At 30.8% G+C, this 18,151-nt stretch overlaps 2 protein-coding genes across 2 annotated transcripts in view; both read left to right on the forward strand.

Moving 5' to 3' along the window:
* The first annotated feature begins 77 nt into the window (after positions 1-77).
* On the forward strand, positions 78-7,162 carry LOC134727443 (uncharacterized). The gene is made up of 12 exons (XM_063591826.1): positions 78-306; positions 952-994; positions 1,451-1,614; positions 2,271-2,432; positions 3,047-3,259; positions 3,790-3,832; positions 4,123-4,289; positions 4,943-5,116; positions 5,524-5,736; positions 6,003-6,045; positions 6,407-6,570; positions 6,999-7,162. The coding sequence occupies exons 1-12, from the start codon at positions 78-80 to the stop codon at positions 7,160-7,162; spliced, it is 1,779 nt and encodes a 592-aa protein (XP_063447896.1).
* Positions 7,163-8,255: 1,093 nt separating this feature from the next.
* Positions 8,256-18,151, forward strand: part of LOC134727444 (uncharacterized) — a 70,894-nt gene continuing 60,998 nt past the window's right edge. Inside the window, exons 1-19 of the mRNA XM_063591827.1 lie at positions 8,256-8,373; positions 8,743-8,916; positions 9,182-9,391; positions 9,727-9,769; positions 10,240-10,403; positions 10,880-11,047; positions 11,368-11,577; positions 11,967-12,009; positions 12,246-12,418; positions 12,837-13,004; positions 13,140-13,349; positions 13,723-13,765; positions 14,068-14,231; positions 14,555-14,737; positions 15,025-15,243; positions 15,735-15,777; positions 16,163-16,326; positions 16,786-16,956; positions 17,676-17,891. Of these exons, the coding sequence (XP_063447897.1) occupies positions 8,256-8,373; positions 8,743-8,916; positions 9,182-9,391; positions 9,727-9,769; positions 10,240-10,403; positions 10,880-11,047; positions 11,368-11,577; positions 11,967-12,009; positions 12,246-12,418; positions 12,837-13,004; positions 13,140-13,349; positions 13,723-13,765; positions 14,068-14,231; positions 14,555-14,737; positions 15,025-15,243; positions 15,735-15,777; positions 16,163-16,326; positions 16,786-16,956; positions 17,676-17,891 (2,884 nt within the window). The remainder of the gene's footprint in view (positions 8,374-8,742; positions 8,917-9,181; positions 9,392-9,726; positions 9,770-10,239; positions 10,404-10,879; positions 11,048-11,367; positions 11,578-11,966; positions 12,010-12,245; positions 12,419-12,836; positions 13,005-13,139; positions 13,350-13,722; positions 13,766-14,067; positions 14,232-14,554; positions 14,738-15,024; positions 15,244-15,734; positions 15,778-16,162; positions 16,327-16,785; positions 16,957-17,675; positions 17,892-18,151) is intronic.

An 18,151-nucleotide genomic window follows, 5' to 3' on the forward strand; every position in this document is an offset into this window, starting at 1 on the left:
TGGTAGTGAATGTTCCGAGGTGTCCTGTTGTACCAATGACCCTAAGACTATGAGTTATGTCAATGCTTTATATAATTATGACATGTTGTTTTACAGACTGTACATTGATAGTGTCCCCAAGTGTTCTGGACGGTGATATTGTTTGTTTGATTGGTAGTGAATGTTCTGAGGTATCCTGTTGTATCAATGACCCAGAGACCATGAGTGACGTCAACATCTACCTTAAACTGGATCCCTGTCAATTCACCTTACTGATTGGGGTAGAGAAATACAGCTTTGAAGTCTCTCTCCTAGACTTTGACTTTGGTGAGTATGGATTAATAACTTATGTGTTGTAATTGGTTGGTAATTTTGATAATCATCATTTGTTTGATTGTAAAAATATTTGTGTACAATACTTTAAAGAGACAACAACCCAATGATGCTAAACACAAAAGTGATATCTTTGTCAACATATAGTCTTTAAATGTGTACATTCTTCAAAAGTTTTTGCCTTGATTTGAAAAAATGTGTGAATAGATTTAAGTAAAGACTGCATCAATACCAAATTACTGTAAATTCAAAAATTAATGCGAGGTTTTTATTTTTGCGAAAAAATGTGACTGAGTTGTAAACACAATAATTTCTCGCATTTTGAAATATTTTATATGAATTTAACAGGATTTTTTTCACAATCGTAAAAATTAAAATTGCATTTAAGTCTAAAATGACAAAATCGCAATAATAAATGCACGCAATAATTTCTGAATTTACAGTACCTAGTTATAAAAATCTGTAAAATATAACATTAACCATTTCTTTGACTTTGTGTTGTTACCTATAAGGAGAATATTGTCAACTGTTTGTCATTATAAAAAGGAGAAAACATATCAATGTATACCATCTACAATGTTTGTAACTTTTAGAAATATGAGATGATAAAAATCTATGTATTATTCTTTGTTCTTTTAGAGAGGAGTTATGAGTTAGATCTTAGTGGTATCTACAAAGTCAGGTAATTATAAGTAAACTGTTTCAGTAAATAAATGTGAAGGCAAGCAGGAATATTAACTTTACTTTACTGTTAGGACTGTCCTAGAAAAAAACTACAAAGGGGTCTTTGAAGATCTTACAGGTAGTGGCTACTAACCATTTAATTTACTTGAAAACATCTTATACGCACCAGTGCATAGAAGTGAAATATGTCCCTACTTAGACACCTTGCGCAGCCCAAAGACAACATTTTATGCAGACCATATTTTTGCTTTACCTTTGACAGCAAAGAACATTTCATTTCCTTGTCTGTGCTTTCATCAGTCCCTTGATTTTGTATAAGGTTAAAGTATGTTTGTAGTTTACAATGATGCTGGTCACTTACTGTACATGTTCATAATGATGTCAAGTTTTAAAATGATGTCAAACTAAAGTTTTATGTATAGTTCTACCATTAGTTTCTGATTTGTATTTGTAGTTTCTCTGTGGATGATCTGGTGAATAGTGGAATGTATGTGGTCAACATGACGGTCAGCATCTGTTGGAGTAGTGGTCAAGATTGTCAGTTTATGTCACAAGTTTTCAAGAATACATTGTTGCCTAAACGCACATGTGATACACAGATAGACTTTACTCAGTCAGGTATATAATCTGTTTTATTTATGGTGGTACCTAACACTACAGGGAGATAACTCTGTAAAATCAGCTAAATGTTTTAATTACGTTGTGTTTTGAGGGAATATTAAGCTTCTCAATGATCAAAATAAGTGTTTGTCAAACTGCTATATAAGCAGTGTATTTTTTTGATAAAACGGGTGGTTCAAATTTTTTGAAATTTTAACATTTTTGTCAAAGGGTCAAAGTAAATACTTTGTAAAATTTTTATGAAAATTAAACGAGCCAAATTAATTTTAGTGAAGGTGTTGGGTACCACCTTAATGGTATGTTCAATGTAAAAATGTATTTTGCTTAACAAGAAAACAGTAGAATCTTTATTTTCTGACACAAATAGAGCAATATTTTCTATTTGTAAGAGTTTTTACTGGCTAAATAGAGTAAAAGTATGCAGGTAAATCCAAATTGATTATAATAAATAAGATTAGTATCATGGTTAACTGTGAGTAATTATAAAGAAGACATTTGGGAACTTTTTTCGATACAGTTTGAATGTTTAACATTAACATACTCAATGAATAATATTCCTGAACTTCTTTCTTTACCTATCAGATGTGAACACATCCATATCCTTTGTTTTTCTATTGCATTGAAATAATTGTGTTTTTATCTTGTTCTTTCAGACTTTAGTTATACCAACTGGCTCACCACTACAGGGTATACAGATGCCACACCTCTTACAGGTGATGCACTAGATGACCTTGAAGAAGTCCTTGACATTGTCAAGTTCTATCAACCTACTGGTTATACTGTAGTTAATGTCAGTAGTAACGGGTGGAATAATGGTAAGTCCCTTCACATGTTTCCATAGCAATATAACACAGTATGACCTTGAAGAAGTCCTTGACATTACCAATTTTAATGAACCTACTGGTTATACTGTAGTTAATGTCAGTAGTAATGGCTGGAATAATGGTAAGTCCCTTCACATGTTTCCATAGCAATTTAACACAGTATGACCCTGAAGAAGTCATTGACATTGCCAAGTTCTATCAACCTACTGGTTACACTGTAGTTAATGTCAGTAGTAACGGGTGGAATAATGGTAAGTCCCTTCACATGTCTCCATAGCAATATGACACAGTATATCAGAGTAAGTTCCCCTGAAACAAATTAATCATCAGGTTTCAAATGTATCAAGAGCTGCCATTTCACACTATTTATTTGACTTTTTTGTAACAACTTTGTTGTAAGTTTTCTTACTTAAAGATCATACACAGGGGTGGATCAACCCATTTTTGAAAAGGGGTTTACCCCCACAGATAAAAAAAGGTGTAGTTTCAACTATATGTCCTCATTCAAATGTATTGATGGTAAAAAAAAGGGGGAGTTCTAACCCCTGGAACTGCCACTGATATAATGTTATAAAAAATGTTTAAATCCCACGTGTTATTTTCAGAATGTGTCTTGGGCATGGTAGAGCTACCAGACATTTCTCTTGCTGCTAATTGTACTCTCCAACCCCATTGTACAGCTGTAGACTGTAGTATTTACTCACCAAGACTTGGCAGGAGTTTCCATGCTGCTGTAGATATTGACCCCTGTCATGCTCGTATGGTGGTAAAGATAGAGAAAATGAACTTCAATGTGGGACTACTGGAAAAACAATATGGTAAAAATATCAAGCAAAAAGTAAAAGCACAAAAATACTGAACTCTCAGGTTTAAAATTCTCTAATCAAATGGCAAAATCAAATGACAAAACACATATGCAACGAATGTCTACTGGGAGAAATTCAAAATTAAAGAATTTTTTTAAAGATTAATCTTAACAGTGCTTCTTTGCCATCTTATAAATATAACCTTATAAATGTATTCATTTTGTTTTGAGTCCTTCACACCTTTTTTCAATGATGTCATTTTAATTTCTGAAATTGTATAAAGTATTGTCTTTTAGATTAGATTTACAACGTAAAGATACTTTTAAGTTTGTTTAGCTTTGAACCTTTAGTTTATAACTTGTACTGTTTGTATTAAGAATTAATAAAAGATTAAAAAAATGAAGCAAACAATATAAACACAACTTTTACTGAAGCATAAAAGATATTTGCGTAGCTGCTTATTTTATAAGTATAGTGTATAAAAGATGTAGTAAACTTTTGATAGGATACAGTTTTGATATAATCTTCCTGTTTCATTTTAGGTGATTTGTGGCAAGTTTGGTTGAAAGGAGTTATAAGACTAGAGTAAGTAGTTCTTTTTGTTCCCATGTTGTAATTATGTCCAAATGTATTTGATTCGATACCTGGTCAAAGACCAAATAGATTAACTGGCTAATATGATATTAAAAACCAGAATTTTTTCTTATTGAAATGTTTTCCATATCTCATTTTTGTCACTTATATACTTTCTATATCTTTTGAAAGATGATTAGATATACTAAAGACTTGATTTTTTTTGTATATAAATCATTGGATTAAGTGCTGTTCTGTTAAAGAAAATCAAATGTATAATTTATCTTTTTGAACATTTATAGCTTCACCGTCAATAACTTACTGACTGAGAACCTGTACCTAGTAAACATGAACTTGAGCATATGTTTCGAGTCGTCTGGAGCATGTGAAGTTGGACCTGTAAACATTCTTGTCAACACTTTACTTCACAAGAAACCATGTGACTTCTCCAGTGACTTTGCAGTTACAGGTATGTCGATGCTAGTAGCCTCAGTGTGGTGTACATAATGTATTTGTCAATCTTGTTCTTGATTTATTATCAAAGGGAGATAATAAGTTTAAAAGTGTTTTTTTTTTTTAACTTTAATTTGCAATGTACAACTAATTTTTACAAGGTAATTGTTTTTTTTTAGCAATAAGTTTTAAGTTGTTTTTTTATTTAATTTACAAAGTACAACTTATTTTTAAACGGTGATTTAGTTTTTTTTTAGCAATAAGTTTAAAGTTGTTTTTTATTTAATTTACAATGTACAACTAATTTTTACAAGGTAATTTGTTTTTTTTAGCAATAAGTTTTAAGTTGTTTTTTATTTAATTTACAATGTACAACTAATTTTTACAATGTAATTTGTTTTTTTAGCAATAAGTTTTAAGTTGTATTTTATTTAATTAACAATGTACAACCAATTTTTACAAGGTAATTTAGTGTTTTTTTTACATAAACACATATATTTTTAATGAGGTTATTCTTCATAAAGTGTGGATATCATATAGAATAAGAAGTTGCAGTCATTATATTAATTATTATGGGTAGAGAACAAGGGAGTGAGCAGCACATGTCATTCTTTCATCAAGTACAAAATTATTAGCTGTATGTGGTTAATTCCATTTATACTTTTATAGGGTTTTCTTTGGAAGCAATGAAACAGACTTACCATCTATCAGAAGCTGGGGCACTACCTAGTTACTTTGTACAGCAGGTTTTGAATACAGCCAGCGTGTCACAGTATCTTCTGGAGCCCTCATGTAACAGACTGTCTTCACCATTTGGTACAACTTACGATGGATGGATGAAAGGTAAGGGAAATATTTCAATAATTGTTAAGGCAAGTATTAGATATTTCTTCATGCAATTTTTTTTTCAATAGGACAAATTAAAGTTTGTTTCTTTGTTTTTCCTTAATATTGCAAAGAGAATTAGTCTTGAAGTAAAAAATAAAAATCTAAATGATAAAAAAATAAAAATCAGAAAAAAGGAGATAAAAGGTTGAAATTTAATTTTCTAAACCAGAAGTATGGATTTTTAGTAATTTTTAATTGATTAAAAACATCCTAAACATGGAATAGCCAACCAATGGGTAACATTATTTTGACTTTTGGTGTACCGTTATGTTTAAGAAAATTACCCATAATCCTTTAGATTGTTAAGCAGAAAATCGATACAATGAGACTGGATTGTTAATTCTGCTTTATATTATTAATAGGTTGTTCTCAGTCCTTGACCCTGGAATATATCAAACCAACAGAGACCACCTGTTTCACGTTACCAGATTGTACAGGGTTCCAGTGCTGTGTAGATGCAGCGGTCATTGGAAGGTCGTTCTTATACAAAATATCTGTTGATGCTTGTAAAAACAAACTGACTGTCGCCATTGAAGGTCTAGAATACGAACAGAATCTCTTAACTTACAAATTTGGTGAGTTCAAATATTGAAAAGTCTATGATTGAAAATAGAATTTATGACTTTATGTATAATTTGAATATTAGATTATCAAAAAGTTTCTGTTAATTGTAGTGTTTATTATTAACTTTCCATTCATACAATTTTGCACAAACAAGAGATACTTTTTTTTAAATCAACTATCCTATTGTTTACTTCTATGAATGCATGATCTTTTATCAGTTACATAAACCAAATGATATACCCTGTATACATATATGTTGTTTCTTGGTACATTTCAGGTACTCAAGATAAGTTCTACGTAAATGGTATCTTCAAAATGGAGTAAGTATTATTTTTAGAAGAAACCAAGAAAATTTGATGTCACAAATTCAAACAATTATTTACTGAGAATGACTATTTCACTAGTGAGGAGAACAATTTTTTCACAAGCAGTTAGCATGTAGAATAGTGAAAATTTTGAAAAATAACATGTCAAATTAATACTTTCTCATTAGAAACATTTGAAGTAATATCAGGAACTTTTCTGTTCTTCAAAAATCAGTAATCTGTATAAATATTATTGATACACAATTCTGAAATTTTCTTGGAACAGATAAATTAGATATGAAAAAAATTAATAAAGTGGTTACAAATTGACATTTATATTATCATGAGGATACTTTATGGTTTGTTTACATTACAGCTACATGATAGAGGAGCTACCAATAGATGGGTCTTACTTGTTGAGTGTCACACTGAGTGTATGTTTAGAGTCCAATGCTGATTGTGCTGTACAGAGAGTAGTAGCTAGTAGTCTTAAGATAGACAAACCTACATGTACATCTACTGGACAATTTGCAATTCCAGGTAATACTGAAAATTCAACAATTATTACAATGTTTTTATTATTGAGAAAAATGTGACAGGGTTATAATTGCAATTATTTAAACTAGCATTTCGACATTTTTTATCTGAAAAAACTTGATTTTTTTCAATTGCATTTTGGTCTAAAATGACAAAATTGCAATAATATCTGAATTTACAATAATATAAATATAAAGAATTAAGGTCAGAAGGGATTGCAACATATGTAGACAACAGTTACTCATTCTTTATAAGATTTGAAGTTCACTTATATCAGATGTGCATTAGTGAATTTTCTATTGTCTTTGTGAATAAAAGCTTATTTTAAATTCAAAAACCCTGGATGTTCCTCTCTGATAATACCAATGGATCACAATGGATGATGACCATCTCATTTTATTTTTTTATACATATGACAATTATATTTTTAGGATTTTCCCTGACTGAGTGGAAGTCTAGTTTGGGATTAAGTTCCACAGGCTATCTACCAGAATATGCTGTTACTCTTCTGATGAGTGATCTCAACATTGCCAAGTACAAGAAAGAACCTCAGTGTACCTTAGCATCGCCAGGCTGGCAAGCAGGAGGTCAGTAACATTAACCTTCTGATGAAAAACTGCAATTTGAAATTTGAATTCTTATGTTTCTGCTGCATGTTTTTGTCTCATTAGCATCAATATCATTTTGTTCTTTACATTCTCAAAATAAATCTTGCCTAAATTATTGGAGAAAGTTCTTGTGCTGTGATACAAAATAGAAAATATGAAAGGTATACGGTTTACTGTACAGATTTGAATTGCTGACTTCAAATCAATGGTAGAGAATATTAACTCTAATTTTAAAAATGTAATTATAGGTTGTCCGTTGACTATCGACAAGCCAATGCTCCATGACAATGTTACCTGTCAAGTGACCAGTAGTTGTACTGGTGTTACGTGCTGTGTGTATACAAAAGTACTGAACCGTAACATTGATGTGAACCTCCTTCTGGACCCATGTGAACAAAGTTTGTCTCTCTCCATTGATTCTCTGGTGCACAATAGAAGTTTGTACGACTTCACCTTTGGTAAGTCATTTTTATGCTTTAATATTAAGATAAGAAAACTGAAGTGAAGTGAAATTTATATGAAGGTAAACTAGAAAATTAAATTACTCAAAATGAGTTTCATAACCTATCAATATTTTAACCTATTTTGACTATTAACAATTCTCTACTGATTTATATTAACAAATTTAAATTCTAGATTTTTTTAATTTCGTTATAATAGTACATCCTTAAACAATGTATATAGTCTATATGATATTTTTGTCTATTACAGGAGGTTTACAACAGTTTTACATGGAAAATGTTGTTAGAGTGGAGTGAGTATCCAAAACCAAAATAACATTTTTTTTATAACCAGAGTGACTGACATTTGTTAAAATAAGCAGTTTTATTTTCAAAAGTTTATTATAAAATAATTGTAAAAGAAGTACTTATTTTAAATTTACTTGGATCTTAGATTGGGTATAATCTTTTTTTTTTAAGATATTTTAGATTTATATACTTTTTGATTGTTCAACATTAGTTAATTTCCTTGTAAAGATATTAAAACATGTGTATTTCATGATAAGATATGTGTAATTTTAATATTTATTCTAGCTATGTGATCTACGATCTTACCAGCGAGTACCAATACCTTGTTGACATGAATATCAGTGTTTGCTACGAGACATTAGCGCCATGTGAATTAGAAACAATGGTGTTCCATAGTTCTGTTTTGCATAAGAAGCCATGTCAGTGGACAACAGGCTTCAGAGACCCAAGTAAGTTGGTAACCTATACCCCGATTTTTAGGAACTGTCAAATTGGTCTTTTGCCAATTTAGTTATATGTTAGATCTGACAAATGAGAAAGCAACTTATTGATGCTCAAAACTAAAAGATTAGCATACATCTTCAACAATAGAAGGGTTTATATACAAGAAGTATTTTTCACTTAAGCTTAACAAATGTTTTTTTCATAATTTTTAATGCCACTAAATACATTTTTCTTATATTTCAAGTGCCAAAAGTAGTTCCAAACATGTGTTTTAATTTTTATGAAAAAAATGGTTATGTAACCACCTAGTGTACAATTTGAAATGAGAAAATGATCGAAAATATTTGATTACTTTAATAATGTTTATTTTACAGATTTCTCTGAGTCTGAATGGAGAAATGAGATGAACATTACATCTGATGCTCAGCTGTCCCCAGTAGACATAGCCAAACTAACAGAGGCTCTTTACGTGGGACCTTACCAGGCGGACATACCTTGTCAGGGATACAATTCACCATACAAAGGAGCCATCAATGGATGGAAAGATGGTAGGTCTCATGCAAAAAAGGAAATTTTATTTTGTAAAAAAAAATCATGCTTGTCAGACAATTCTTTATTTTTTTTAAAAACACATAACCTTGAAAATATGAAGGTTATAATATTTCACTGCCATGCTAACTAAATAAAACATTGACCTAAACATGTTCTTGTCAGATGGAACCTTGACTGATTCTGCTTGATAACAGTAGACTAGGCTATATGATAATGGTTTGATATCTTAACATTTCATGACATACTATATCTACGTTACAGAATGCTCAGCTACTAACTTGGAGAACTTACCATCGTCTATGATGAAGTGTTACATACCTGCCACTTGTAGTTTTATCAAATGTTGCCATGAAGTTGGTCTGCTGGGTACACCAATGGAGACAGAGCTGAAGATTGACTCGTGTAACTTTGAAATGTCAGTCAGGATTGAAAAACTGGAGTTCAAAGTTCCCTTCCATGACTACCAGTGGGGTAAGTTCTAGTCAGGGATATTTAGAATTGATTTTAAGATTTTTATAATTTGAAATTGTCTTGGACTTATTCTTTCTATTTTCCTCACTTTTTCTTGCAATATTACATATACTTTCAGCCTTATTCATTTCAAAAAGATATAAGAAGATGTGGTATGAGTGCCAATGAGAAAACCATTCAAACAGGAAAACCACTGTCTAATCTAGATAAAAACGAGAAACATTTTAAATCACATCAACAATAAAATCTTTTTTTTATTATTTTAATTATGTGAATATCAGTTTTTGCTGTATAGCTGATACCAACTAACTAACATTGTCTGTTTCTATTTACAGGAGTTTTACAGAGTATGGACCTATTTGGATTGTTGAAAATGGAGTAAGTATTACACTCATTTATATCAAAGGATAAAATGTTCTATTGTTAATTCCCACTTAGAGGCATTATGTTTTTCAGTCTGAGTGTTCGTCCGGATTTCACAGTCCACTGAACATAGCAACCAGCATTCATGTACTATGGACATATTTTTGTTTAAATACGACCTGTATGTGTTGATTGCAATTCTTAAATGTAAATGTTATTGTTAAAAAAACACTGTGGTCAGAGATTGGGAACTATAATGATCACAATAACCTCTGAATTTATTATAATTATATGGATTGTTTATATTTGATATTTAAGTAGACTACAGTAATTTAAATGAAAGAGGTAAATATCTTTGAGAAAGCAACTTGACTGCTCAAAATCCATTAGAATAATTACTTCTTTCATGATTCTGTTTGAATAGACCAAAATCAAACAAATGTAAAGTAAAAGGAACCAATATTGAATATTTTTTCTCCCTACAGCTTTGTCATAGAGAATCTATATGAGTCCAGACAGTATTTAGTTTCTATGAATCTGACATTATCATATGAATCAACTGGAAATGTAACAGCAGCCACCATACTGATGGACAAAGCCATTCTATCTAAGGAGCAATGTGATTGGAGCTCAGACTTCCATATAACTGGTTAGTATTTATATTGTTTATCTAAGGAGCAATGTGATTGGAGCTCAGATTTCCATACATCTTGTTAGTACTTAAATGTTTATAAATATCATGGTTTAATTTTACAAATAGTGACTTGCATAGAGAGTTTTCTCATTGGCACTCATACCACATCTTCTTGTATCTAGCAACAAAATTAGATGAATATTGATTATTTGAAAACTTTCATATTATGAAATATTTGATAAATTTGTATGTACTTTGTTTTATGTCACTTTTTTTTTTAGAATATGAAGGGAATAATCAAACAATGCCTTAAAATATGTGAGGCTACTTTTCCTTCTTTGTACCAAGTACAAATTTATTTGATATCCATTTTATGTATGTTTTTTGTTTAAACTGTTAATTTCAAATGTTAACTATCCTTACTTTTCATTATGTCACTATGATCAATTATGATGATTTTAAATTAAAATATTTTTTGTTGAATATTTCAGGTTTTTCCCTGTACACATATCTGTTAAACAGGAACCATGGCCCTACTGAAACCATGACACCAAACTTGTTACTACAGTTTATGGAAGATACCAACTTGGCACCATTCATGCAGGAGGAAATGTGTAACAGAACTGGTGCCCTGTATAACAATCAATCATGGACACAAGGTATGAAACGAGGCTTATCTTATTTGATAGCTGTCAGCTGTTGGCTGTTAAAAACCTGAAATTTGTTATCTCCTTCTGCAGCAAAAATTTCAATTGGAGATTTTCAGTAGGACCTAACGTTCTTTTATCTTATTTTTGCAATAATTTATTATTGTTTAAAAAGTTGCAATAAACATGTAATTTATAAACCATACCATTTAAAAGATGTGAAATTTGTTGTTAAATGGCACCTGTTACTCAAATGTTGCAATTTACCATGATGAAGTGTCGCAAATTTCAAAAAAGCAGTCAGGTTTTTAATGTATTCTTTCCTTTTATAGATTGTGCTGCCAACCTAACATTGCCAACTTTATCAGACAAAGTTAATGGTCACATAACTACAATGTGTACAGGAGTTCAAGCTTGTATACAGAATGAAGTGATTCAGAGGTCATTTGAATTCTCCCTTCTACTGGATCCCTGTTCTAACAGGCTCAGTATCAGTATAGAGAGAGCTAGATACAACAGAACACTGGGTGATTTTGAATATGGTAAGTTATATTTGAAATGGATAATTAGTTAGATTTGAATAAATTGATGATTAGAAATATGTATATAAATAAACTCATCATAGATACCAGGACTAAATTGATTGTATACGCCAGACGCGCGTTTCGTCTACAAAAGACTCCTCAGTGAAGCTTGAATCCAAAAAAAGTTAAAAAGGCCAAATAAAGTACGAATAATAAATTGTCTTTTTCTATCAAGGTTTATATTATCCGACAGATGTTTTGTAATAGATACAGAAAAAACTGTGTAAACCAAGCCCTGCATGAAATAAAAAACCTGTCTTTACTGAACCTTTGTGGGTGGGGAAGGGGGATATGCAGAAAAATTATTAAAATGACTAAATTTTTATGTTTCTTTTTTTTATTTGTAGGAGAAGACCATTACTACAATTTACAAGGAATTATTCGTCTGAAGTAAGTACATGATATTTTGATGAATAAAATTAAGAGAAACAATTAAAATCTGTTAGACATTACCATTCAAATTGTTCTGTTGAAAAATGGGAAGGGAATGAAAGATTAAAGATAATAAAATGAATGATAAACAATTTTGGTTTATCATAATGAGACCAAAGACCTTAAACCCAGCATTGATTTTTGACACCAAAAAAAACGAATCAATCAATGTCGACATATTATTTCTATTTCAGATATAATATTGAAGATCTGTACACAGAGCGTTATTATCTGTTAAATGTAGTTGCCTATTTTTGTTATGAGACATCAGGCGTTGTCTGTACACTGGAGAACAGCTTTACAATCTTGGAGAACACTAAGTTACCTAAAAGAGTCTGTAGCTATGATCAAGGATTCAAAACAACAGGTATGGATGCATCATTTTCAACTATTCTTATTATCTCTTGTCTAATAGAAAGGATTAGGGGAATCAATAAATGACACCAAATTGGTATGTGCACATCAAAAAACAAAACAAAAGCAAAGGAACAGTGCTTTGTATTTGTATTCTTTTTTTCAGTATTTTTTTCAATTTATTAATAAGGCATTTGATGTCAATTTTATGACATGTGGTGCTAATGTTGTATCTTAAAGTTCTTGGAAAAATATATGGATTGTATAAGTGGAGAAAGCACTCAGGGATCAACAAAATACTTTATTTTAGTATACTTTTAAGTTACAACAATGAAGGGCAAAAGATCTGCAACCTTTTTTTTGTAAAGTTTCCAATCTAAACTACATGTGATCAGTTTGTTTGATTGGTTGATTTCTATTTTATTTTTCAGGTTTTTCTAAGACCCAGTGGTATGCTGACAATGGAATAGCAGACGGACAAGTTCTGCCTGACTGGGCGGCATCATCATTCCTGGATGACCTTCACATTGCTGCCTATTTACAGACAGATCAGTGTGGACAACAGACTGATGTACAATATACAGCTGGATGGAATCTAGGTGAGGGTTTCAATTTAAATCTTTTTTTATATTGATCAAAAATTTTGAATTCAGAAAAAGGTATCCTTCTTTAAGTTAAAAATTTAAGAACTCAAAAGACCAACAAACTATATTTAATATTGATGCATTTTACAGGTTGTACAAAGACTGTCAGTTTACCCAACATCACAGATTCCACAAAATGTCACCTGACCTCAGCTTGTACTGCAGTAGAATGTTGTACTGAAATTGACTTCCTCTCAAGGTCATTCAGGACGTACCTACATATTGACCCCTGTAAACAAATGTTGTATCTTGGAATTGAACGTTTCAATAGAAATGTTTCATTGATCCATTACATGGAAGGTAGGTACCACATTTTTATTCGATAAAATTAAATGAGTGCTGTTTTACAGTTGGATAGTTTGCTGAATAAAATGAGGGAAATAGTCTCCAGATTTACAAACCTTTTTTTTTTTGCAATTTTTTTCAAATTTGAATTGTTTAATTCATATAAAATTTATATTCAATAGAAATGATAATGAAAATCATAAAATAGAGAAGATTTCTGTTACATTAATATTTGTTGTTAACTTTATCACATGTTATATCATTGCTAATACTAACAAACTTTGAATCAAACATCTTAGCTGTAACTTACATAAGTTTATTCAGTGTCAGTCTGGTAAGCTTAATTGAAATAAAATATTAGTAAATCTTTGCCATTTGTTTGTTTTAGGAACCAAGAAACAGTTTGCACTTGTTGGATCAGTCATGATTGAGTGAGTGTTGGGTTAAATTATTGTTATCTTTTTTTATTTTATTACTTTTTCCACTATTTCAGTTCAAGCATGTTTTATTGTGTGTCTGTAAATATTTGTCTCCATATTATGTCAATTTTGTTATGAAGATTAAATTTTGCATCTTCAATGAGGGATGCATGTTGTCAGGTTTCTAATCCTAGATTCATTTTATAGAAAAAATAGAAGATGACCTTTAGATGTCATCAATGTAACCTTGGCATACAAATACTTAATCTAGATCTTAAGCATAAGTTCTTGACATCTAATTTTCTATTTTCTAGTTATATGATTGAAGATATACCAGGAGAGAGTATGTACTTGGTCAGTATGAATATATCGTACTGTTACGAGGATGGACAGCCGTGTTATATGGTCACTACAGTGTTTGACAATACCAGATTACCTAAAGATATTTGTGAATGGAAAACTGACTACCATATTCCAAGTAAGATTTCAGACTTTTAGAGGATCAAAATATTTAAATTGAAAAAGTTAATAAAACGTCCACATGCCAAATCATGTCAAACAAATTAAAGCTTTTAATGGTCCTAGGAAATGTGTGGTAAATTATTCACTTAGAATATATTGTTTTATTCATATAATCATTGTAAAACTAAACCTTTGACAAGCTAATAGCTAATTTTTTTTAACAATGTACCATATGATTTATGTATTTGTATGTTATGAGATAAAAGCTCTATAAAGGGCCTGTAATTGGAAATGAAATATTCTTATTCTGTTATTCTAATTGTTATGATTTATCTACAGATTTCTCATTGGAGACATGGCAAGGAGATCAAGGATTGACGATCGGTGACCCATTACCATTGTGGGCAGAATATTTGTTGTATGAACAGACTGGATTATCTCCTTATTTACAAGACAGTCAATCTCAGTGTAGTAGAAGCAGTGCCAAGTTTAACTCATCTATTGCTGGTGGATGGATTGATGGTAAGTGTTTATAGTCCAATCAGCAGACATGTTATAAGTAAAACAAATGTTTAGTCCAATCAGAAGATGTGTTATTAAGTTTGAATTAATATGATGTTGACCATTTCTGTTATTGCACCAAGATAATAATGATTTCAGATTTTACAATCCATACTTGTAATTCAACAATGAGAAAAATAGAAACAAAACTACTGATTTTATATATTATTGTTTTTAATTAGATATCCAACAAGTTCATCTCATATATTATGTTCAATATATGAAAAAGAAGTATTTATATCATTCAGAATGCAGCCTGAAAACCACGGTACAGGATCTTCCTAGCAGCTACACGGATATAACATGTCATGTGACACCAAGCTGTACGAAAATCGAGTGTTGTGTTGACTCCACCAAGTTACATAGACCTTTCCACGTGGTTGTCAACTTAGATCCCTGTGATTTTGTTATCAGTGTTGGAATTGAAAACTTCCAGTACACACTGGCTATGGGAGACTATACTTTTGGTAGGTTATTGATGTTATAAAAATAGAGCATATGCCAATACACATGATTAACAGTACCTGGGGATGTTAATCATGTGTATTGGCATATGCTCTATTTTATTACTTTCACATTTATCTCCGCTGATACACCCTATTAATATAGCTTCTTTTTATGAAAGCTCCATTTGGAGCTAATGTCAAGTAGTGTAATGTGTTTAGAGACCTCTTATGTCAGTACATCTTTTCTATATTGCCTAGATTATTTATGTTAATTTACTTTTTATAGTTTAACCCTGAAAATACGAGAAATATTCCCACTACACTTACATATTGCAATTATAAATCATTCCTAAGAAATAATTATAGAATGTATATTGGTAGTAATATGGTAAAGAAATTAGACAAATATTATAAATCATGAACATTCATTTTGTTGCTTTGTCTAGTGCAGTAAACAAACTTATTTTTGTGACATTTGAGATACCAGTGTCTTATTTTAATATCTATTTTAGGTGAACAGAGGAACTTCTCCTTAGGAGGAATAGTCAAAACACAGTAAGTCATATGAAAAAAAAATCATTGAATCTAAAACTGGTTGTGGTCCAGAATTGATGTTTCAGGGATCCAAAGAAAATTTCATGGTTTTGGGTTCAAATGTTGAGTTCTAATGTATGTGACTGCAAATATTTGTTAAGGATGTTTAAGAAATTTATCTTGCCAAAAAATGAATAAATAAAATTGATTGTTGGAACATTTTATTGCACAGACATGAAATGCATTACATTGGGAACTTTTGAAAGACAAAGGACCTTTAATATTTTAAAAGAAAGAAATGATGAGGATTGTTTCTACAGAAATTATTTGTATTTCTGTCGATTTAATAGTTATATACATTTTTCTCCTTATTTTATTTTATTGAATTGTATTTTGTGTTTTATAGATTTGCTGTGTATCATATTGAGTCAGAACATGCTTACCTGATAGATATGAACATTTCTGTCTGTACTGAGAGTTCCCAGGCTTGTGAGCAAGATTATGTCATAGCACAAAATGTCCTTCTTCCCAAAAAACAATGTACATGGGACGCAGGATTCGTTCATCAGAGTAAGTTCATTATTATATTTTTACATAAAATTCTAACTTATGTTATAGTGAATACACTAATAAATACCACACAAAATAGGTAAATTTAAACGTATTTCAAGAGAATTGATCTTATATTCTTGCTCATTATTTTTACTGTAATAATGGCTAAAACCTTTCAAAGACCTCTTAAGGTGATACTCAACACCTGAACTAAAATTAATTTGGCTCCTTTAATTTTCTAAAAATTTTGACAAAGTATTTGACCCTTTGACAAAAATATAAAAAATTCAAATAATTTGAACCATAAGTTTAATCAGAAAAATTAAACTGGTGATGTTACAGAGTTACCTCCCTGTAGTGTTAGGTACCACCTTAAATGGTAAGTTCATGGTTATCCATAAAATGCACATATACAAACACAAAATATGGTAATGCAATTTGAAAGAATGTCATTATAGTATATTTATCTTTTTTCAGACTTTTCTTTAGCCCATTTTAAGACTGATAATCAAATCTCTGGAAACTTGGAAAGCAATGATGCGTCTCGGTTTTTGGATGAAGCCTTTGTATCGTATTACCTGCTAGCTACACCATGTGATCGAAGCGATGATAACTTGTATTTTTCGCCCACCAATGGATGGACTACAGGTTAGTGAACAGAGTAATAGGGGTCGTAGAATATACAGTTGACAGCCTATCTGTTTGGGGGGAGGGGTTGTTAGATATACAGTTGACAGCTTATCTGTTAGGGGAGGGGGTTAGGATATACAGATGACAGCTTATCTGGTTGTTAGGATATACAGTTGACAGTTTATCTGTTAGGGGAGGGGGTTAGGATATACAGTTGAAAGCCTACATGATACACTCATAAGTTGAATTTTTCGACTACTGTATATTCAGAAATAATTGTGCGCATTTATTGTTTCAAATTAGAAAAATGGTAGACTAATTATTGCGATTTCAAGTAAATCTGTATACTGATATATGTATCAGATTTCAGAATGTGAGTTCTTATTATTGTGATACTGTAAACCAACTTATTTTCGCTTGCGATTTATTTTCGTGACTTTCACAAGTAGAAAAATAACGCGAATATAAATCGTCGCAAATATGTTAAACTTGGAGCTTTCAATATTAAGCTACGGCATTTAAATGAAAAAATCGCGAAGTTGACTAGTAAGGGTAAAAGGCGAAATAAAAGTATCCGCGAATATAAGTTGGTTTACAGTACTCACCCAGTGACATTATTGGCAATAATCTTTTGGGGGTAATTTTGCGTTAAAACATGGACTTAGCAATATTTATACAGTTGTAAGATTATATATAAATTATGAAATCAGCATACTATATATAATTTATTTTTTCAGCTTGTTCTGATGTGCCTACAAGTAGCTTGCCAGCACTTGCCAATACAGTTTCATGTAGCGTTGATAATAACTGTGAAAAGTTTACATGTTGTTTTGAGGAAACAGAAGTAGGTCGAAGTATCCAGACCAGTGTTCATATAGATTCATGTAAAGGAGAGCTGATTGTTACTCTCGAGAGAATGACTCGAACCATTTCTTTGATTGGCTATGTTTGGGGTAATTATTTATATATGTTTTTAGCAAGCCTTCAAAATTTGAAAAAATGTCATAGTAAATTTCAGGACAGAAAATAAAAAAAGATTTCAAATTTTATTTTAATTTTTAAAAAAAATGTATAAATAAATTTTCAATTTTCATGATATAATTGATACAAGTTCTCCCACAGTCTAGAAACAATGCATAAAATAATGAAGAAGTTATTACATTTTTACCTGTATTAAATGTACAATTTTAAACTACTGATGAAAATAAGATTA

This window comes from Mytilus trossulus, chromosome 8 (genome assembly GCF_036588685.1).
Source record: "Mytilus trossulus isolate FHL-02 chromosome 8, PNRI_Mtr1.1.1.hap1, whole genome shotgun sequence".
Taxonomy (NCBI): Eukaryota; Metazoa; Mollusca; class Bivalvia; order Mytilida; family Mytilidae; genus Mytilus; species Mytilus trossulus.